Genomic DNA, 18,597 nt, shown 5'->3' on the forward strand with positions numbered 1-18,597 from the left:
TTTTTAAATATAGTTTTAGTAGGTGTATCTGGTACACAATCTCCATTTACAGATTTTCATGTGCAAGAAATGAAACTTTCTTCACTCTTGGGTAACTCACATGAATTTCTGTTTGGGGATCCCATTGTGCTAGATTAAAGCAACTCTGCTCTCCTCCCTTCCCACCCTCAGGCTGCCCTGCCCGGGGAGTATTGAGCGTCTCTTCGCTCTCATCTCTCGGTTGCAAACCTTCTCTTATCTGACCACCAAAAGCCAGGGAAAGACGGAAAAGACCTCACTCTCCTGGGATACCTCGCTTCTATTATTACTCCTGCCCCAGAGTCACTAAATGTCTGACTGATGAATGGGAATTGGGGAGCCAAAGGGTAAAGGGAAATTTGGGAAGAAAAACTGTATCTTAACATATTATTCTGCCATATAATTACTCCACTTCAAATAAATTCAAGCTATGATGTTGAGATTCTAATATAAGTAGCAGGAGAAAAAATGCTACTAGTATAAAGCTGCGAAAAGCAGCGCTCCAGCAATCCACCCACCCCTGCCCAGTTCCGTCCTCCAGTCTGGGCCCTGCTTTCATGTGCTGCATGTATGTGAGAGCCACCATGACACTGTCCTCAGGCGGGGTCCCTAAGATGGCCTTTCTTAATACATCACACTGAAGGGCCTTGAAGATGGTCCCATCCTCCCCCATCTTGTCCCGGGTGAGCACAGGTCTAGCAAGATGGACTGACAGGCTCAGACTACCCACTCTGCTCGTCCAAGGCAGAGGTTGGGTAACATCCTGGTCACCAATTCTCTCCTCAGTCCTCACTCTTGTTACTAGATCGATTCATGCAGTCCAATTGGTTATAGATATTTTTGAAATCCTAAAAATGAAAATTAGAAGAATGTTCAATGCTATTAATGATAGGATCCTAGCAAGAAAGACAGCCCATTGCTTTAGAAACATATCTCACAGACATGAGAAAATATTTTAGCCACTAACTAGCTTATATATAAAGTTTGCAGGAGTATCTGGATAGAACCGGATAAATTTGAGAATTCTGTATATAATGGAAATCCATAAATTATGATAGAACCACACATTGTAGAGATATAGGAAGACTTTTGCCATTACTCATTTGATACAAAGTCAAAAACTGCAGCAACCAAAAATCAATTTATGTGGATAAAACAACTAAAACTTAACTACCTCTTTTTTTTGTCCTTAATGCACAGGACTATAGAAAAGATCTACCCATATTATGTGAAGGCACCTAGTGATTCTAACTCAAAACCTATAAAGCAACTTTTATCTGGTAAGAATGAGAAGGAATTGCTTCAGAACTTTTCTTAACCCTTCTCTTATCCAACTTCTACAGTTTGCATTTTCAACCTTTATCAAGCTATTTTCAAGTTTTCATTCCCCGTGTGACATGACTTGTTCACTGGTCATAAGGACTCAGATGCCAGGGAACCATCCTCTTCATTTTCTTTGCTCACTGACACACAACCTGATTGACTTAAATCACCATTTGGTTACTTTTGTTACTAATTAATCAGTGTGTTTACTTGTTTCTGTGAGCAGCCATATCTTTGGCAGAAAACTGCCTCAAACAGTATTAAATATGAAGCCTCACAGTCAGGATGAGAAAGGATAGCAGTAAATGTACTCCATTCACCCAAGGGTGATTAAGTATTAGTAACAGTATCTAAGGACTGTATTGTTCTGATATAATGGTGATGGTAGTAAATTGAGGCTTTGGGGTCCTTTTAATTATCAGGCTTTGTCTGACCTAATCATTTACCCAGACCAGAGTAGATGCATACCTAGGGCAAAGGCAGACAGAAAGGACAGTCATCCAATTCATGTCCACGCACTTCCCGATGTGGATGGTTCACTGGCACCAGTGCCAGGCCCCAGACATCTGGCTCTGTGAGGCTCAGGTTGAGCTGGAAAGAAAGAGATATAAGTGAACAGTGAGCAACCCCCTTGAAGAGTGTGAGAAAGCAAGGCAGGACAGAGGGCTTGGGGGACGAACCCAGGTGGGCCCCGCACTTGTGTGCTCTTCCTCCTCAGCAGTCAGTATGGATAGCAAAGGAGGTAGTTGTAAAATGCTCTGAACTGAGGTGCTTCCATTTCAAGCCGGAAAGGTTCTGGGAATGTTGAGTCTGAGAGCACAGGTCCTACCCTGAAATGGTCCTGTCCCTCAGTAGGCTCCTCCCATCGGCTGCCCCTCAGCAGGTCATCTCCCCCTGCTCCCCAAGCCCTCCAGAGGCCACTCCTCAGCTTCCTTCCTCCCCTTGGAAAAATGTCTCCAATTTTCCCAGGTGCTTTCCTCCTTCCCTTCAGTCTCAAAGACAGTCAACTCCTCTCTCCTGGTAAGGCCACCCTGTGCCTGTGCCCAGACCCCCTCCCTCTTCCCTGCCTGCAGCATCGTTACCCCCGTGCTTTCACATGCCGCCCCTCTCCCCACACTGGATGGTCTGCCTGTAAGTGGTTTGAGGTCCAGTCTAGGAAGTCCCTCTTCCCCAGACCATATGACCTGGGTGCTCTCAGATCTGACCACACAATAGCTTACCTGATGAACTTTACTGAGTTATTCAAACCTCCACAAGGCCTAGGTAGCATAGGTTGGTGGTTGTCGCCAGTTCATGGTGAGGAAACTGAGGCTCAGGGTGTGAGTTACTCAGCTGAGGTTATATGACCCATATGTGGAGGAACTAGATCCAGACCTGGGCCTGTCGGGGCCCATCTGGGTACAAAGCCAGATTCCTCCCTCAGAATGGTCTCTAGACTGCAGAACCAAGGTTCTTCCTGTTCCTGGGCATTCCTAGTCATCCACCTTCTTCCTGGGCAAGGACTTTATCTTCACCAACAGACTGCAATTCCTCAATCTCCATCCAACCAGCCACCAGCCAGCCAGCAAAGGGAGGTGTATTGCCCAGCATTGCCCCAGATTCCTCTGATCTGAGAACTTAGCATGAAATCATACAATAAACAATAATAAGTAAGAAACCCCTGACACACACCGAGTTCACAGTCCACCCCATGGTTCTCAGGGGAGGCCCTAGTATCACTGGCAGGAGCACCCTCTCCTTAGAAAGACCTCTCCTTAGAAAGGCTTTTGTTTGCCATCTTTACTATTCTTTGACATTAACCCTATGCTCCAGCAAGCACAATTGCTGACCACACATTACGGGCTTTTAGAAGTTTGCACAGCTTCATGCCATTGGTCCTTCCTGAAATGGCCTCCTCTCCCCACTCCATCTCAACCTATTGAAGTTCTCACTCAGGAAAACTGAGCTCAGAACTCTGGGAAGCCTTCGTAGATCATACCAAGCAGTAGTAGTCTCCCCAGGCTAACAGATCGTGTCAGTCAGTCCTGGAGTGGTTGCCTCATGCCCAAAATTTGTTCCTGTGTACATGGCCTTTTCCCACTGAGATATGGAACCATTTCTATACGCACTCTGTGACCCCTTATCACCTAACAGTGTCTCACGGAAGACACTCAGTAAATGTTGGTTGTATGACTGAAATAGCCAATGCAATCAGAAGTCCATGATTTGGGTTTTTAAATGTGTAATTAGTTGTTTAGAATTATCAGCAAAATGAGTCAGGTGTTGGTTCTCCCTCTTGCCCTGTGATTTGGCTGCCATGCACATGCAGCAACAATGCCTGCCCTCTTTTGCGAAACAGAGAAACCCCAGACCCACCCCAAGCCCACTTCCTTTTCCTTCACATTGTTAACATGTCCATATGTCCTTCTCATCCTAGCACCATATGTTATGGATGGTAGCCAGGTTTGCCATCTGAGAATTGTTAGCATGCATTAAATCCTAAAATTCTCATGTTAATGTGATTTCAATGTTCTCCTCTTCCAGAAAATAATTTCATGAATATTACCATCATTTTGTCCAGAGACAGTACAAGTAAAACTAACAGTGAGTGGTGGGTTCTTAACCTGACTGGAAATAGAATATACAATCATCAGTCTCAGGCCCTGGAACTGGTGGTCTTCAATGACAAAGTCAGCCCTCCCAGTTTGGGGTTCCTGGCTGGCTATGGGTAAGGATCGTTTAACAGCTAACGGTTAGAAGAGTCTACTTCTGTATCATATAAAGTTGAGGTTAGGAAGCCTTTTATCTTCTTGGAATTCTTGAACTTTATAGCTACAATATTAAAACTCATATATCCTTGGCTCTTCATTTAAAAAGAAAAAATGAGAAAACAAAGTTCCAAAGAAGTCAAAATGCCTGGTTAATGGCAGGAGTAGAAGCCATAAATATAAATAAAGAAGCTTCTTAACCCTACACCTTTCTGTGATGGTGTAGTTTGATGCCATTGAGGATTTAAATTTAATTTGGCATAGGGTTATCTCTTTTCTGCTTGGATTGCCTTCTGACTTTAGCAGACGTAAAAACCTGTAGTCAATCAGAATCACAGTTTTGGATGTGTTTTGGAAATTATCATTTCACCATGTACTAATGCTTAAATCCTAAGACAGACACACACCCTACAACATATAAGAATTTTACATTCCTCAGAATGAGCCTTTTCAGAAACTGTCTACCAAGAATTAGATTCAGAAAAGTGTATACAATTGCATTTCTACCATATATATTATGTATCTACCCCCTATGTTGTTTATGCATATAATATATACAGAAAACTCACCTGAAGTTCATACATGAAACTGTTAACATTGGTTATATCTAGAATATGAGATTTAAGAAGACTTTCATTTTTCAAATCTTCTGGTCCTGTAATGTGTAAAGCTTTTTTTTTTTTTTTACAAAGAACATAACTTTCCTTTTTCATAAGAAAAAAGTAAATTTTTCACCAAAGGGCAAAAAAATTAGTCTGATAAGTTTATCATACATGTTCTATTAACTATATTTAACTGCTGTAGACAATTTCTACTTAATTGTTTTTCAGTATCATGGGATTATATGCTTCAGTTGTCCTCGTGATTGGAAAGTTTGTCCGTGAATTCTTCAGTGGGATTTCTCATTCCATAATGTTTGAAGAACTTCCAAATGTGGATCGAATTTTGAAGTTGTGCACAGATATTTTTTTAGTTCGAGAGACGGGGGAACTGGAACTAGAAGAAGACCTCTATGCCAAATTAATATTCCTGTACCGCTCACCAGAAACCATGATCAAATGGACTAGAGAAAAAACAAATTGATGCTCTAGGACACAGACTGCAAATCAAATCAACATTTGAATTTTCAGAAGCAAAAAAAGCACAATATTCTCATAAAAGCTAAGCATTTCTAGCAGGATGGAAATTTGGTCTCTCTTCTGACAGGTGGCCAAAAGGAATGGTTTCATTTTGCAGTCAAAGCTACCTTCCAGCTATGGCGCTGTTGAAAAAGGTATTTGTAATTCTCTTTCTCTGAAATCAGGGCTACTTGCTTTCTGTTTTAGTCAAAGTGTCTTGTGTTCTGATGGACTCTGGGAAGGGACCATTTATGGGTCTCCTCTGTCGGAGAAACAAAGAAAAGGAATTAAGAAGGAAAGACAGCCTGTTTTTCTGTATGCAGACTGCATCCTGGCTGAAAAGATACTACAATGCAATACACAGCGCTCTGTCGCTGGCGTGAAGCTGGGGGAGGAGAAGAGATGGGACCAGCACACCCTGTGCATGCAGCAGCAATAGGGGCTGAAACTCCGGATGTAGTTCCAGGGGAAGAGAGGGATGGAGCCGAAGACCCATGAAGATACCAATTGAAGGATAAGCCTCATTCTAAGCAAAAAGATAACATTAGTGACACTCTTACTGCCTTATCTTAATTGAAGACTAATAAGAAATCTTTCCATTGAACACCAGTGACTTCTCAGGAAAAAAAAATAAGCAGCAAAAATGTGGCCACCGGCTCCGCTGAGGCCCAGCGGGCAGCTCGCTGCAGTGGCAGTCGCTGTCTTGCTTAAGAACCACGAATGCAGCACAAGGCAGGACGTAAGGATTCCGGAACTCCTCACTGATGGGGTCTCGGGCGCTCGCTGCCTCCCGCGCCCCTCATGCTTTAGCCCTTTTCAGTGATGTAAGGTAACTTTTTCCCAGTCTGTGACATCTTCCTTCCTGTTTTTCAGGAATATCAAAGAGTTTACATATTCCAATTCACATTTTTACATCTGAGACGGGTTTTTTAAGTTCATAATTATGGAAGAAATATGTATATTGAGCTTGGGGGAATAAAAAATGGCCTTTTCTTAAATTATTATTATTGGAAATACATCCTCTTCATTAAAAACAATGTAGCATGAAAATTTATGATTGTAGTTTTCATTCCATATTAAAATACAGTTTCTGAGAAGAATCATTGACTGGACTAGAATATGTCAAAAAATGATTCTATGTAGTTTGGGTTCAGGACTGACTTAAAATAAAGTACATCTTGCAAAGTCATTTTAAGGATGTTCTTCATTCTGCCTTTTTTGCATGAAATAGGAAAAGTGATTGTTTTCAGTACTATGTACAAGTTTAAAAATCACCTGAGATAAGAATCTGCTTGTTACTGTTTTTGTTTTGTTTTTTTCTCACATGAGTGATATATATGAATAATATAAGCAGGAAACAACTGGCAAATTAATTTCCAAAAAGAAAACTGTTCTAAAAAAAAAAGAGATTTTTTTAACAGAAAAGTTCAAACAATGTTTAGTGTCTGCTAGAGAATTCGTGCGTATTTGTTCTTCAGCTGTGAAAGCCAGCATACTTCCTTCCACCTGCTGAAATAAACCAAACCACTGGTGGGGCCCTTTGGACCACATCCTGATTTCCAGACTACAGGAAGAATCACTGTGCATATTTCTGGTTGTGAATTCTTTCTTTTAAGAAGTCTCCCAGAGAGCACATTCACAGGTATAACACATCTAGGAAAATATACCACTGTAATGAAATGTTACACAACATCTAGGAAAGACCCTGGAAGATGCTTCCTTAAAAGTAAGGTCAAATACACCAGAATGGTAATATTTCTGAAGAAATCAATTTCCAGGGTTCAAGACAAAAGCTGAATATAAAAAAAAGATGGGAGTACAGAAATGTGGGAGGACAGTGCCTCCTCCAGGGAGGCATGTGCCAGAAATCGCACAGAGCATGAGGCGGCCTGGTGCCTATTCCCAGCTCAGCCACCCTCGGGATGGGAACACTTGGGCCAGCCAGCCACCCCCGACCTCAGCCTCATTCATCGATCTGAAGGGATCAGCAAGCTGTAACAGCCGCGTTACAGCTAAGCACCTGCTGAGGCCCAGTAGATGCTCTTCACGACAGCGGCCTGCCACCTGAGATTGGACTCTCAAGGTAGCCTCTTAGATGGATGGTCACTGAGGACATTTGGGGGAGTTACACGGGTCAGCGAGGAAGCAGGATCCAAGAGAGGGACAAACTGACTCCTATGCAGCTGCCAGTGAGCTTCACCCACCTGCGTTGTGCTCAGCACCTGGGGTAGCCCTTCCTGGTACCAAATGAAGACATGACCTCTGGAGGCCACTGCCCACAATTCACTGCCACAGCCACCCCAAGCAGGGCTTCACCTTGGACGAGGCAGGAGCTCACCGCCTCTGAGGGGCATGGCCCTGACCCCTACGCTCACGCATGTGGAAGTGCACAGGGGCACAGCCCAATCAGCTGTTGGGCCACTCAGATCCCCTGGCTTTTTCTGCTAAAATTATAAGGTCTGATTTTACAACAAATGAAGGATCTCCATCCCCACAGCGGCAGCTGGTCCTGCAGCCATTTATGAGGCTCATCATCCTTCCCCTCAGCCACCCATTCTAGTCTCCCCTCCGCGGTCCCCTGATGGGGCAGTGAGCCGCGCAGGGGGGTGAGCCAGCCCCTCCTCCTTGCTGCCCGGGTACCAGCCCCCTCAGGCCACAGCCCTGTGTCTGTCTGTCTCATGGTGGAGAGTCAGGCCCCCAGGCACCCACATGTCCCTGCTGTACAGCAGCAGCTCTGGTCTTTCCTACCGCTGGGGTCAGTGACCCCGGTCTGCAAGGTGATCTGCCCTTGCCTATCTTACTGTCCGTCCAGTTTAGTCATCCTTTCTAAAACAATTATTTCCCTTTTTCTCTAGTTTTCAAATTCTGTTTTCTATTCTTTAATGTCTTCTATTATTTTTTTAATTTATTTCAGTTCATTTGGAAATACTGGATTATAATTTCACCCATTTTGTGGGCATATCTTTCTGGCAAACTTTATCATCCCTAAGGACCTGAGCCTGCCCCTATTCTTTTTTTACTGATGAGAATTTGATTCAGGGTTTCAGCACAGTCCTTGTCTGTGGCTTCTCTGTGACATTAGTTTTCCTTACTTCCGGGTGGGGGACGGTTCCTCTGGCTCCAAGGCTCTGGACAATGTCCTGCGGTTCTGAAGTGCTCACAAACCTACCCTTCCTTTCTGAGGCCCCTGAGCCCATTGTGGCTCTGTGCTCCCTGTCCACCTTGGTGTGGGCCTCTCTTCCCAGTATCACCTGCTCAGCTCCATCCCTGTGCCCGCACATGAGGCTGGTCCTGGGCAGGAGTTCAGAATGGTTAGTTTTAAGAATCTGTAGGCCTAGCCCATGCTCCCAACACCCTGTCTTCACTCATGAAAGGGGATTTGAAAAATCCCTTGTGAGTGTGTCCAGAGGTCATGGGTATTGCCTGGCCCCAGATCCACCAGCCAGGCCATGCACCTCTCTTCCTCCTGCATGGTGTGGCCCCACACACCTGTTGTTGCTACCACAGCATCTGTGGGGCTTGTGCCTGCTGGCCTGGCTCTTGCCTGTGGGTTTTGGGGACAGGGAAGGAATAGGAAATGATTTAGGAAGCATCAAACTCCAGGCTGCTGTCCTACCCTGAGCTAAGTCCCCTCAGTGCAACCTTAAACACAATCATCAACAAAGAAGGTGCATTTAATTTCACAATTAGGTAAGTCTGAAGTTGCACTGCCCTACCAAATGAGTGATTTGGCATGAATGTGCTTTAGGATGCCCCTCGTGTGAGCGCCCCACTTGTCAGCCCTCGCTGGGCCCCAGATCCCCAAACCCACTTTTGGTATATTCCCTGTTCGGTTAAGTAGTACTGAGCACTTTTCATTCAGTCCCATCTCCATGCCTCCCCCAACACTTCCTTCTCAAGCTACCAAGTTTCCGGCAGAGAAATGTCTGGTGAGACATACCCCTTCTCCACAGGAAGGCACCACTGCACTTCTTAAGCAATGGGAGAAAGAGACTGACGGAGGGGATTGTCCCTCTACACCACAGTTGGCTTTCTCTCAGACCACCAGCCCTGAGGTGAGAAGGCCAGGTGGGTGCAAAACCTCACAGTTTACTAATTAGCATAGCATATGAGAACAAGTCCCAGGTCTACAGGGCCAGCCAGGTGAAACATGGGTAACTGAGCAACCCTCCAAGGAGTTGTAGGATCTCTCACACTTCTTCTTTAACCTAAGAATTTGATTTTTTTGCTTAATGGTCTGGTCTTTCCATATCCTTGATAACCTCATAAATTAGCTAAGATGAACAGAATAAGGCTAGAGATGTGGACAATATAGAAAATACTACTTCAAGATCAATGATTTTATAGACCACATTTTGATGTTATGACTTTTTTATCAATCAAACTGAGACTGGTGGACCACTGTTTGACACTGACAGTTGGCCAGTCTTATATGGCTCTTCACTGTTGACCCCATTTCACTCACAATGGCAATAAGCATATATGCTTCCAAGCCAGACTATCAAAGGGGAGACCACTGCACTTGGTTCCTGTCCCAGGGTTTATGTCCTGTGTTCCCTGGATAAACCCAGCCCAGAGGTCCTCCATGGCTTGGCCACTTGTTCTTGTCCACTTGTTCTTAACCACATGTAGGAGAAGGGCTTTCTTAAGCCACGGAAATCATCGGCCACCCCTTGGGAAAGCCTACTCTTCAGATCAGCCAAAAGGCAAGGAGAAAGGGGGATCAACCACTTTTCCAGGATGCAGGTTGCCCTTCTGGTCCTGACTATGATGGATGTCCCAGAACGTTTTGGTTGGAAAGTGAAGGTGAAGTGCTCTCTGATGTATGACTGGCGGACCCTTCCCTCTTTGCTGTGTCTTCAGAGAATTTTAGTCACATGCTGACATTTTAGTGAGGACAGGTCCCTTCCTAAGGGCTTCACATGGATTCTTTTAGTGCTTGCAGAAAACCCAAGAGGTAGGTAATGTTTTCCTCATTTTATGGGTAAGGAAACTTGAGACTGAAAATTTAAATGTATTTCCCAATGTGGTATAGCCATTCCCAGTGTGGTATAGCCATTGCTCATAACCACCCATGCTTCCCACCATATCCAAAACCACCTTACTATGTAACCAGATCTACCAAGTAGATCTTTTAGTCACAAAGAAAATCATTATGAAAATAGACGAGGGAAGATATTTGAGAACCTGGAAGGAGATAATTCCCAACTAACTTTTTTTCCTTGTGAAATAAAGTACTGGTCTTAATAACCTGATAAATTATAAAATGCTTCTTTCAAACTATTCTTATATGTATGCCATACCTATGTTTCCATCTGTAATTGCACGTGGACTTAATGTTTTCAACAGTTGATCTAGCTGATCAAGATGGAAATATTAATTTACTTGAGAAATATGGGTATCTGAATATTAAGGTGTCATGATTTCTACAGATGCCTATTACTGAATAAAAGCCAGTGGGTGAAATAAACAAGTGTTGCTCATCTGATCTAAGCCCTTCTGTGCAGGCATGGGAGGAAGTAACTGTGGCCTAGCTGGACTGTCTTCCATCTGACAGCCCATAGAGGAGCCGGCTGGAGAATGTCGTGGATGTTTAGACACCGTAGCAACAGCGACTGCTTGAGGCAGCTAACTTCCTGGACGTGCTGCTGTTCAGCCCACCATACTGCTATCATTTCTATCATGTTTTTGTATCTAGGCTTTTCTCCTTGCCACCCTTGCAAAAAGCCTTAAGTCTCTTACAATTCCTGTCTGGTAACCAACTACTAGTCTCCAGTCTAGTGCGCAGAACCCCACGAGATCCTGCAGGTGTGTGCCCTGGAATCGAAGGGTAAAACAGCTAGAATTTGTAGGTCAAGATTTTTAGCATCTTTCAGAGGTTTAGGCTTTTAGTTTCTTTGTAATTTTTGCAAATTCAGAAAGTTTGAGATTTGTTGTAGATGTGGTAGCTGGATAAGCAAGCAGGCACTGTTTTCCTGATGAAGCAGAAATCTGACCATGATCACTTCCCACCTCTAACATCGTGCCACCCAATACCTGGAATTTTCAACCTTAGCAGCATGTCACATAATCAAGTGGGGTTTACAAAATATGCAAATGCCCAAGTTTGTAATCACCTTATGGCTTGTCAACCCAAATCTAAGGATGTACGGCCTGAGCACCTTGAGTCTTAAAAGCTCAAAGACTGATTCTCATTTTTAAATAAGATTGAAATTACCAGAGACCCCTGCCCTCAGAATCGTGACATTCTAATGAGAGAAAAATGGCCAATGCAAGTAACACGTGGAGGCCAAGAAGAACCCTGTTTTGCCTTTTTGTGCATGAAACCAACTCTGAAGCAAGAAAGGGGAGGGGAGTGAAGAGATCAAAATGTCAATGTTCCCCTCACAAAAATTAACACAAAACAGGTCACAGACCTAAATTTAAAGCACAAAACTAGAAGATCACATAGGAGAAAACCTAGGAGCCCTTGGGTGCGGCAATGACTTTTAGATACAGTACCAAAAGCATGATCCATGGAAGAAATAATTATTAGCTGGACTTCATTAAAATTCAAAACTGCTCTTCAAAAGGCCATGTGAAGAGAATGAAAAGGCACGCCACAGACTGGGAGAAAAAATTTGCAGAAGATACATCTGATAAAGGGCTGTTTCCAAAGTATACAAAAAACTCAACACTCAGCAATAATAAACAACCTGATTTAAAAATGGGCCAAAGACTTTAACAGATGCCTCATCAGAGAAGATATACAAGTGGCAAATAAGCATATGAAAAGATGCTTCCAGCCTCATCATATATCATCAGGGAAACACAAGTCAAAACAGCAGTGAGATACCTACTAGAAGGGCCAAAATCCAGAACACTGACACCATCAAATGCTGAAGAGAATGTGGAGCAATAGGAACTCTCATTCCTTGCTCGTGGGAATGAAAAATGGCACAGTCACTTTGGAAGACAGTCTTTCAATTTCTTACAAAACTAAACATCCTCTTGCCATATGATCCAGCAGTTCCACTCCTTGGTACTTGCCCAAAGGGTTGAAAACTTAGGTCCACACAAAAACCTGAACACAGATGTTTATAGCAGCTTTATTCATAGCTGTCAAAACTTGAATGCAACCAAGATGTCCTTCAGTAGGTGAATGGGTAAATAAACTAGTACATCCAAACAATGAAATATTATTCAGCTCTAAAAATGATCATCTATCAAGCCTTGAAAAAAACATGAACGCAACTTAAATGCATATTACTAAGTGAAAGAAGCCAAACTGAAAAGGCTACACACAGTATGATTCCAAGTACATGACATTCTGGAAAAGACAAAACTTTGGAAACAGGAAAAAGATTAGTGGTTACCTGAGGTGGGGGATGGATGAATAAGGAGAGCACAGAGGATTTTAAAGACAATGAAAACAACTCTGTATGGTACCAAAATGATGGACACATGTCATTATACATTTGTCCAAATCCATAAAATATTCACCACCAGGAGTGACCCTAATGTAAACTATGGACTCTGGGTGATGATATGTGGTATAGGTTCACCAACTGTAAGAAATGTGCCATCTGGTGGAAGGTAATGATGCAGGTACAGGGGCTGGGAGTGTATGGGAAATCTCTGTATCCTGCATTCAATTTTGCTGTGAACCTAAAACTAGTTTTAAAAACTTGAGTTTTAGTAAAAACATTGTCACTCATAATATTAATAAAAACTCAGCTGGGGGGATGAATATGGAAGTGGAGAGAGACCAGGAATGTCATGGTAGTGAAAACCCCCACCAGGTCAAAAACATACAGAGCAGGGGGGGTGGTTAATCCTCCTGGGTTTTCTTCCTTAGACGCCTTAGGCTTAGTCACTGGATTCTGGTTAGCCAGGAGGACGGCCATCCTACTAGAGGGAGGCAGCCAGCCTGGTACCTCTCTCAACCCTCCGGTACTCACAGCAACAAGATCTTCCTTCCAGTCCACCCACTCTGCTCCTCAGGATGCCCTCAGGCAGTCTAGATTTTGTCCCCAAGAAGTTGTGAAATAGCTCACAACACTCTCTTAAGTAATTTCTATACCTTAGCACAAAATTCCAGTCCCTGTTCAATTTCCCATCATGAACTCATCCAGACACCCTGTCCAATGTCACATATGAGAAGGTCCGCAATGAAATGAAATGGCACAAATAAGATGATTGATAAATAAGCAACAACATGAAAGTGTTCCAAATTTAAACAGACACCTCCTCTCATAATTTTTCAGTGAGAAAGAAAAGTTAAAATATTAAATCAAGTCATGTCCAAGAACCAAAGAACATTCATTAAATTCTCCTACCTTGGTGAGTTAAAAGCCAAAGAGATGAGAGCTCTTCCAATTTTTGAAGCAGTCGGTCCCTGGCGGAGGCACTCTCAGCTTCTTGGTGGAGCTGAGTGATGTCGGGAAAGCAGTGTGTGTGCCATCTTCACAGGTTCTTGAGGTCCTTTGGATGTTAATTCAATTCAGCACCAAGTTTCTGGTTGAGCTTCATTTTTTTCTCCTTTTTTTTTTTTTTTGAGAGGGCATCTCTCATATTTATTAATCAAATGGTTGTTAACAACAATAAAATTCAGTATAGGGGGGGTCAATGCTCAATGTACAATCATTAATCCATCTCAAGCCTAATTCTCGTCAGTCTCCAATCTTCTGAAGCACAACGAACAAGTTCTTACATGGTGAACAAATTCTTACACAGTGAATAAATTCTTACATGGTGAACAGTACAAGGGCATTCATCACAGAAACTTTCGGTTTTGATCACGCATTATGACCTATAAACAATCAGGTCAAATATGAACATTCGTTTGATTTTTGTACTTGATTTATATGTTGATCCCACATTTCTCCTATTATTATCATTATTTTTATTTTTAATAAAATGCTGAAGTGGTAGGTAGATGCAAGATAAAGGTAGAAAACATAGTTTAGTGCTGTAAGAGGGCAAATGTAGATGATCAGATGATCAGGTGTGTGCCTATGGACTAAGTATTAATCCAAGCTAGACAAGGGCAGCAAAACATCCACGGAAGATTTCTCTCAAAGCAGGGGGGGTGAGGTTCTGAGCCTCACCTCTGTTAATCCCCAATATCTCACCTGATGGCCCCCCTGCGACTGTGCCTGTCTTAGGTTGTTCCTCCCTTGAGGAATCTTACCCGTCTCTGGCTAACCAGTCATCTTCCGGGGCCATACAGGGAAATGTAAAGTTGGTAAGTGAGAGAGAAGCCATATTGTTTGCAAAGGTTAGCTTTTTACTTCTTTGCAGATTTATGCCCTGTGGCTTCTATGCCCAGCACTTGTCTCGAGGTATCTTTACCACCTGGAGGAATTATGATACTCGGTAAATTTGATGTGAGGCACGAATTCTATTTAAGGGTTGTAATTAGGAAAGAAGAAGAAAAGCTATAGAGGTAGCATATGGAAGAAAACATGGGAGGATTGATTATTTCTTTGACTTATCTTCTTGTAGAGTACCTTAAGTATGTACAGGTTTTAAACTACTAACTAATTTGCACACACATATTAACATAATAGGAATACGGTGACATAAACAAAGCAAATCTATAATTACCATCCATCTCCAGTGAAGCCAAGAAAACCATTTAGGCACCCTAGGCATTTGTGAAAATTTGTCTATGATATGATGGATATTGTCCAACTGTACTTGAACAGTCTGAGAGAAATCAGACAAATTAAAGCAGCCCATTTCTGGGATCTGTTCACATCCCATATGTTCTTTTAACCATAGATAGTCTATAGTCATAAGATTTTGGAGTGCTACAACTTGCACCCCTCCCAACTCCTGGTTGAGTTCCAACAGTACGGATCCGGTCAAATTGGTTGTCTCACTGTATGCACATGCCAGCCTAGACATCTCCCTCCTCTTTCCTATGGCAAGTCCAGGAGATGGTGGGCTGGATGCAGCCACAACCACAGCAACGTCCAGATCCCTGTGGAGGCTTTTTGATGATTATCCCCTGGCACAAGTCCTCCAGAGAGTGCTGATGCCGGAAGCTCCTCCTCATATCGTATCTTAGTTCATTTTCTGGGTATCCAAGCTAGGCCTTGATCTTCTGCATAGAAACAAACAGACCCTTTGATCACACTTTGACATGCCCTCTATACCACTGTGCAGAACTCATTGGAGGTCAGCACACAGTAACTGCTTTTTTTTTTTTTTATTAAGAGAAAGGAATATTATCAGAAAAGAGTACCTCCATAGCTGATCATCTGACACCCTTTAAGTGATCAACATTAAGGATATTTAAAGCATGCGTTGATCTTTGATTTACTAATAGTTTTATCCTATCAAGGAGTAATCCACCTTTTCTTTCATTCTTTCTTTTTTTTTTTTTTTTTTTTTAATCTACACTTACATGAAGAATACTATGTTTACTATGCTCTCCCCTATATCAGGTCCCCCCTAACAACCACATTACGGTTACTGTCCATCAGCTTAGCAAAATGTTGTAGAGTCACTACTTCTCCTCTGTGTTGTACAGCCCACCCTCCCCTTTCTCCCTCCCCCCATGCATGCTAATCTTAATACTCCCCTTCTTCTTCCCCCGCCCTTATCCCTCCCTGCCCACCCATCCTCCCCAGTTCCTTTCCCTTTGGTACCTGTTAGTCCATTTTTGGGTTCTGTAATTCCGCTGCTGTTTTGTTCCTTCAGTTTTTCCTTTGTTCTTATACTCCTAAGATGAGTGAAATCATTTGGTATTTCTCTATCTCTGCTTGGCTTATTTCACTGAGCATAATACTCTCCAGCTCCATCCATATTGCTGCAAATGGTTGGATTTTTCCACTTCTTATGGCTGAGTAGTATTCCATTGTGTATATGTACCACATCTTCTTTATCCATTCATCTACCAATGGACATTTAGGTTGCTTCCAATTCTTAGCTATTGTAAATAGTGCTGCGATAAACATAGGGGTGCATCTGCCTTTCTCAAACTTGATTGCTGCGTTCTTAGGGTAAATTCCTAGGAGTGGAATTCCTGGGTCAAATGGTAGGTCTGTTTTGAGCATTTTGATGAACCTCCAAACTGCTTTCCACAATGGTTGAACTAATTTACATTCCCACCAGCAGTGTAGGAGGGTTCCCCTTTCTCTACAGCCTCGCCAACATTTGTTGTTGTTTGTCTTTTGGATGGCAGCTATCCTTACTGGTGTGAGGTGATACCTCATTGTAGTTTTAATTTGGATTTCTCTGATAATTAGCAATGTGGAGCATCTTTTCATGTGTCTCTTGGCTTTCTGTATTTCTTTTTTAGAGAACTGTCTGTTCAGTTCCTCTGCCCATTTTTTAATTGGGTTATTTGTTTTTTGTTTGTTGAGGCATGTGAGCTCTTTATATATTCTGGACGTCAAGCCTTTATCGGATCTGTCATTTTCAAATATATTCTCCCATACTGTAGGGTTCCTTTTTGTTCTATTGATGGTGTCTTTCGCTGTACAGAAGCTTTTCAGCTTAATGTAGTCCCACTTGCTCATTTTTGCTGTTGTTTTCCTTGCCTGGAGAGATATGTTCAAGAAGAGGTCACTCATGTTTATGTCTAAGAGGATTTTGCCTATGTTTTTTTCCAAGAGTTTAATGGTTTCATGACTTACATTCAGGTCTTTGATCCATTTTGAGTTTACCTTTGTATATGGGGTTAGACAATGGTCCAGTTTCATTCTCCTACATGTAGCTGTCCAGTTTTGCCAGCACCATCTGTTGAAGAGACTGTCATTTTGCCATTGTATGTCCATGGCTCCTTTATCAAATATTAATTGACCATACATGTTTGGGTTAATTTCTGGAGTCTCTAATCTGTTCCACTGGTCTGTGGCTCTGTTCTTGTGCCAGTACCAAATTGTCTTGATTACTATGGCTTTGTAGTAGAGCTTGAAGTTGGGGAGTGAGATCCCCCCTACTTTATTCTTCTTTTTCAGGATTGCTTTGGCTATTCGGGGTCTTTGGTGTTTCCATATGAATTTTTGAATTATTTGTTCCAATTCATTGAAGAATGTTGCTGGTAATTTGAGAGGGATTGCATCAAATCTGTATATTGCTTTGGGCAGGATGGCCATTTTGACGATATTAATTCTTCCTAGCCATGAGCATGGGATGAGTTTCCATTTGTTAGTGTCCCCTTTAATTTCTCTTAAGAGTGACTTGTAGTTTTCAGAGTATAAGTCTTTCACTTCTTTGGTTAGGTTTATTCCTAGGTATTTTATTCTTTTTGATGCAATGGTGAATGGAATTGTTTTCCTGATTTCTCTTTCTATTGATTCATTGTCAGTGTATAGGAAAGCTACAGATTTCTGTGTGTTAATTTTGTATCCTGCAACTTTGCTGTATTCCGATATCAGTTCTAGTAGTTTTGGAGTGGAGTCTTCAGCGTTTTTTATGTACAGTATCATATCATCTGCAAATAGTGACAGTTTAACTTCTTTGCCAATCTGGATTCCTTGTATTTCTTTGTTTTGTCTGATTGCCGTGGCTAGGACCTCCAGTACTATGTTAAATAACAGTGGGTAGAGTGGGCATCCCTGTCTGGTTCCTGATCTCAGAGGAAATACTTTCAGCTTCTCGCTGTTCAGTATAATGCTTGCTGTGGGTTTATCATATATGGCCTTTATTATGTTGAGGTACTTGCCCTCTATTCCCATTTTGCTGAGAGTTTTTATCATGAATGGATGTTGAATTTTGTCAAATGCTTTTTCAGCATCTATGGAGATGATCATGTGGTTTTTGTCTTTCTTTTTGTTGATGTGGTGGATGATGTTGATGGATTTTCGAATGTTGTACCATCCTTGCATCCCTGGGATGAATCCCACTTGGTCATGGTGTATGATCCTTTTGATATACTGTTGAATTCTGTTTGCTAATATTTTGAGTATTTTTGCATCTACATTCATCAGGGATATTGGTCTGTAATTTTCTTTTTTGGTGGGGTCTTTGCCTGGTTTTGTTATTAGAGTGATGTTGGCTTCATAGAATGAGTTTGGGAGTATTCCCTCTTCTTCTATTTTTTGGAACACTTTAAGGAGAATGAGTGTTATGTCTTCTCTGTGTGTCTGATAAAATTCCGAGGTAAATCCGTCCGGCCCCGGGGTTTTGTTCTTGGGTAGTTTTTTGATTACCGTTTCAATTTCTTTGCTCGTAATTGGTTTGTTTAACTTTTGTGTTTCTTCCTTGGTCAGTCTTGGGAGGTTGTATTTTGCTAGGAAGTTGTCCATTTCTTCTAGGTTTTCCAGCTTGTTGGCATATAGGTTTTCATAGTAGTCTTTAATAATTCTTTGTATTTCTGTGGAGTCTGTTGTGATTTTTCCATTCTCATTTCTGATTATGTTGATTTGTGTTGATTCTCTTTTTCTCTTAATAAGTTG

At 42.2% G+C, this 18,597-nt stretch overlaps 1 protein-coding gene and 1 long non-coding RNA gene across 3 annotated transcripts in view; one reads left to right on the forward strand and one right to left on the reverse strand.

Moving 5' to 3' along the window:
* Positions 1-7,404, forward strand: part of PIEZO2 (piezo type mechanosensitive ion channel component 2) — a 480,163-nt gene extending 472,759 nt beyond the window's left edge. Inside the window, exons 52-54 of one of the 2 annotated variants that reach the window (XM_037001110.2) lie at positions 1,219-1,298; positions 3,865-4,048; positions 4,919-7,404. In XM_037001110.2, the coding sequence (XP_036857005.1) occupies positions 1,219-1,298; positions 3,865-4,048; positions 4,919-5,171 (517 nt within the window). In that variant the 3' untranslated portion in view covers positions 5,172-7,404. The remainder of the gene's footprint in view (positions 1-1,218; positions 1,299-3,864; positions 4,049-4,918) is intronic. The other variant, XM_037001111.2, reaches the window with a different exon arrangement.
* LOC118968855 (uncharacterized) lies at positions 14-14,988 on the reverse strand. The gene is made up of 3 exons (XR_005056698.2): positions 13,525-14,988; positions 1,810-1,932; positions 14-866 (listed from the first exon to the last, which is right to left on the reverse strand). It is a non-coding gene; the product is annotated as an uncharacterized lncRNA (long non-coding RNA).
* Positions 14,989-18,597: the final 3,609 nt, after the last annotated feature.

The sequence above is a fragment of the Manis javanica genome, chromosome 9, assembly GCF_040802235.1.
Source record: "Manis javanica isolate MJ-LG chromosome 9, MJ_LKY, whole genome shotgun sequence".
NCBI lineage: Eukaryota > Metazoa > Chordata > Mammalia > Pholidota > Manidae > Manis > Manis javanica.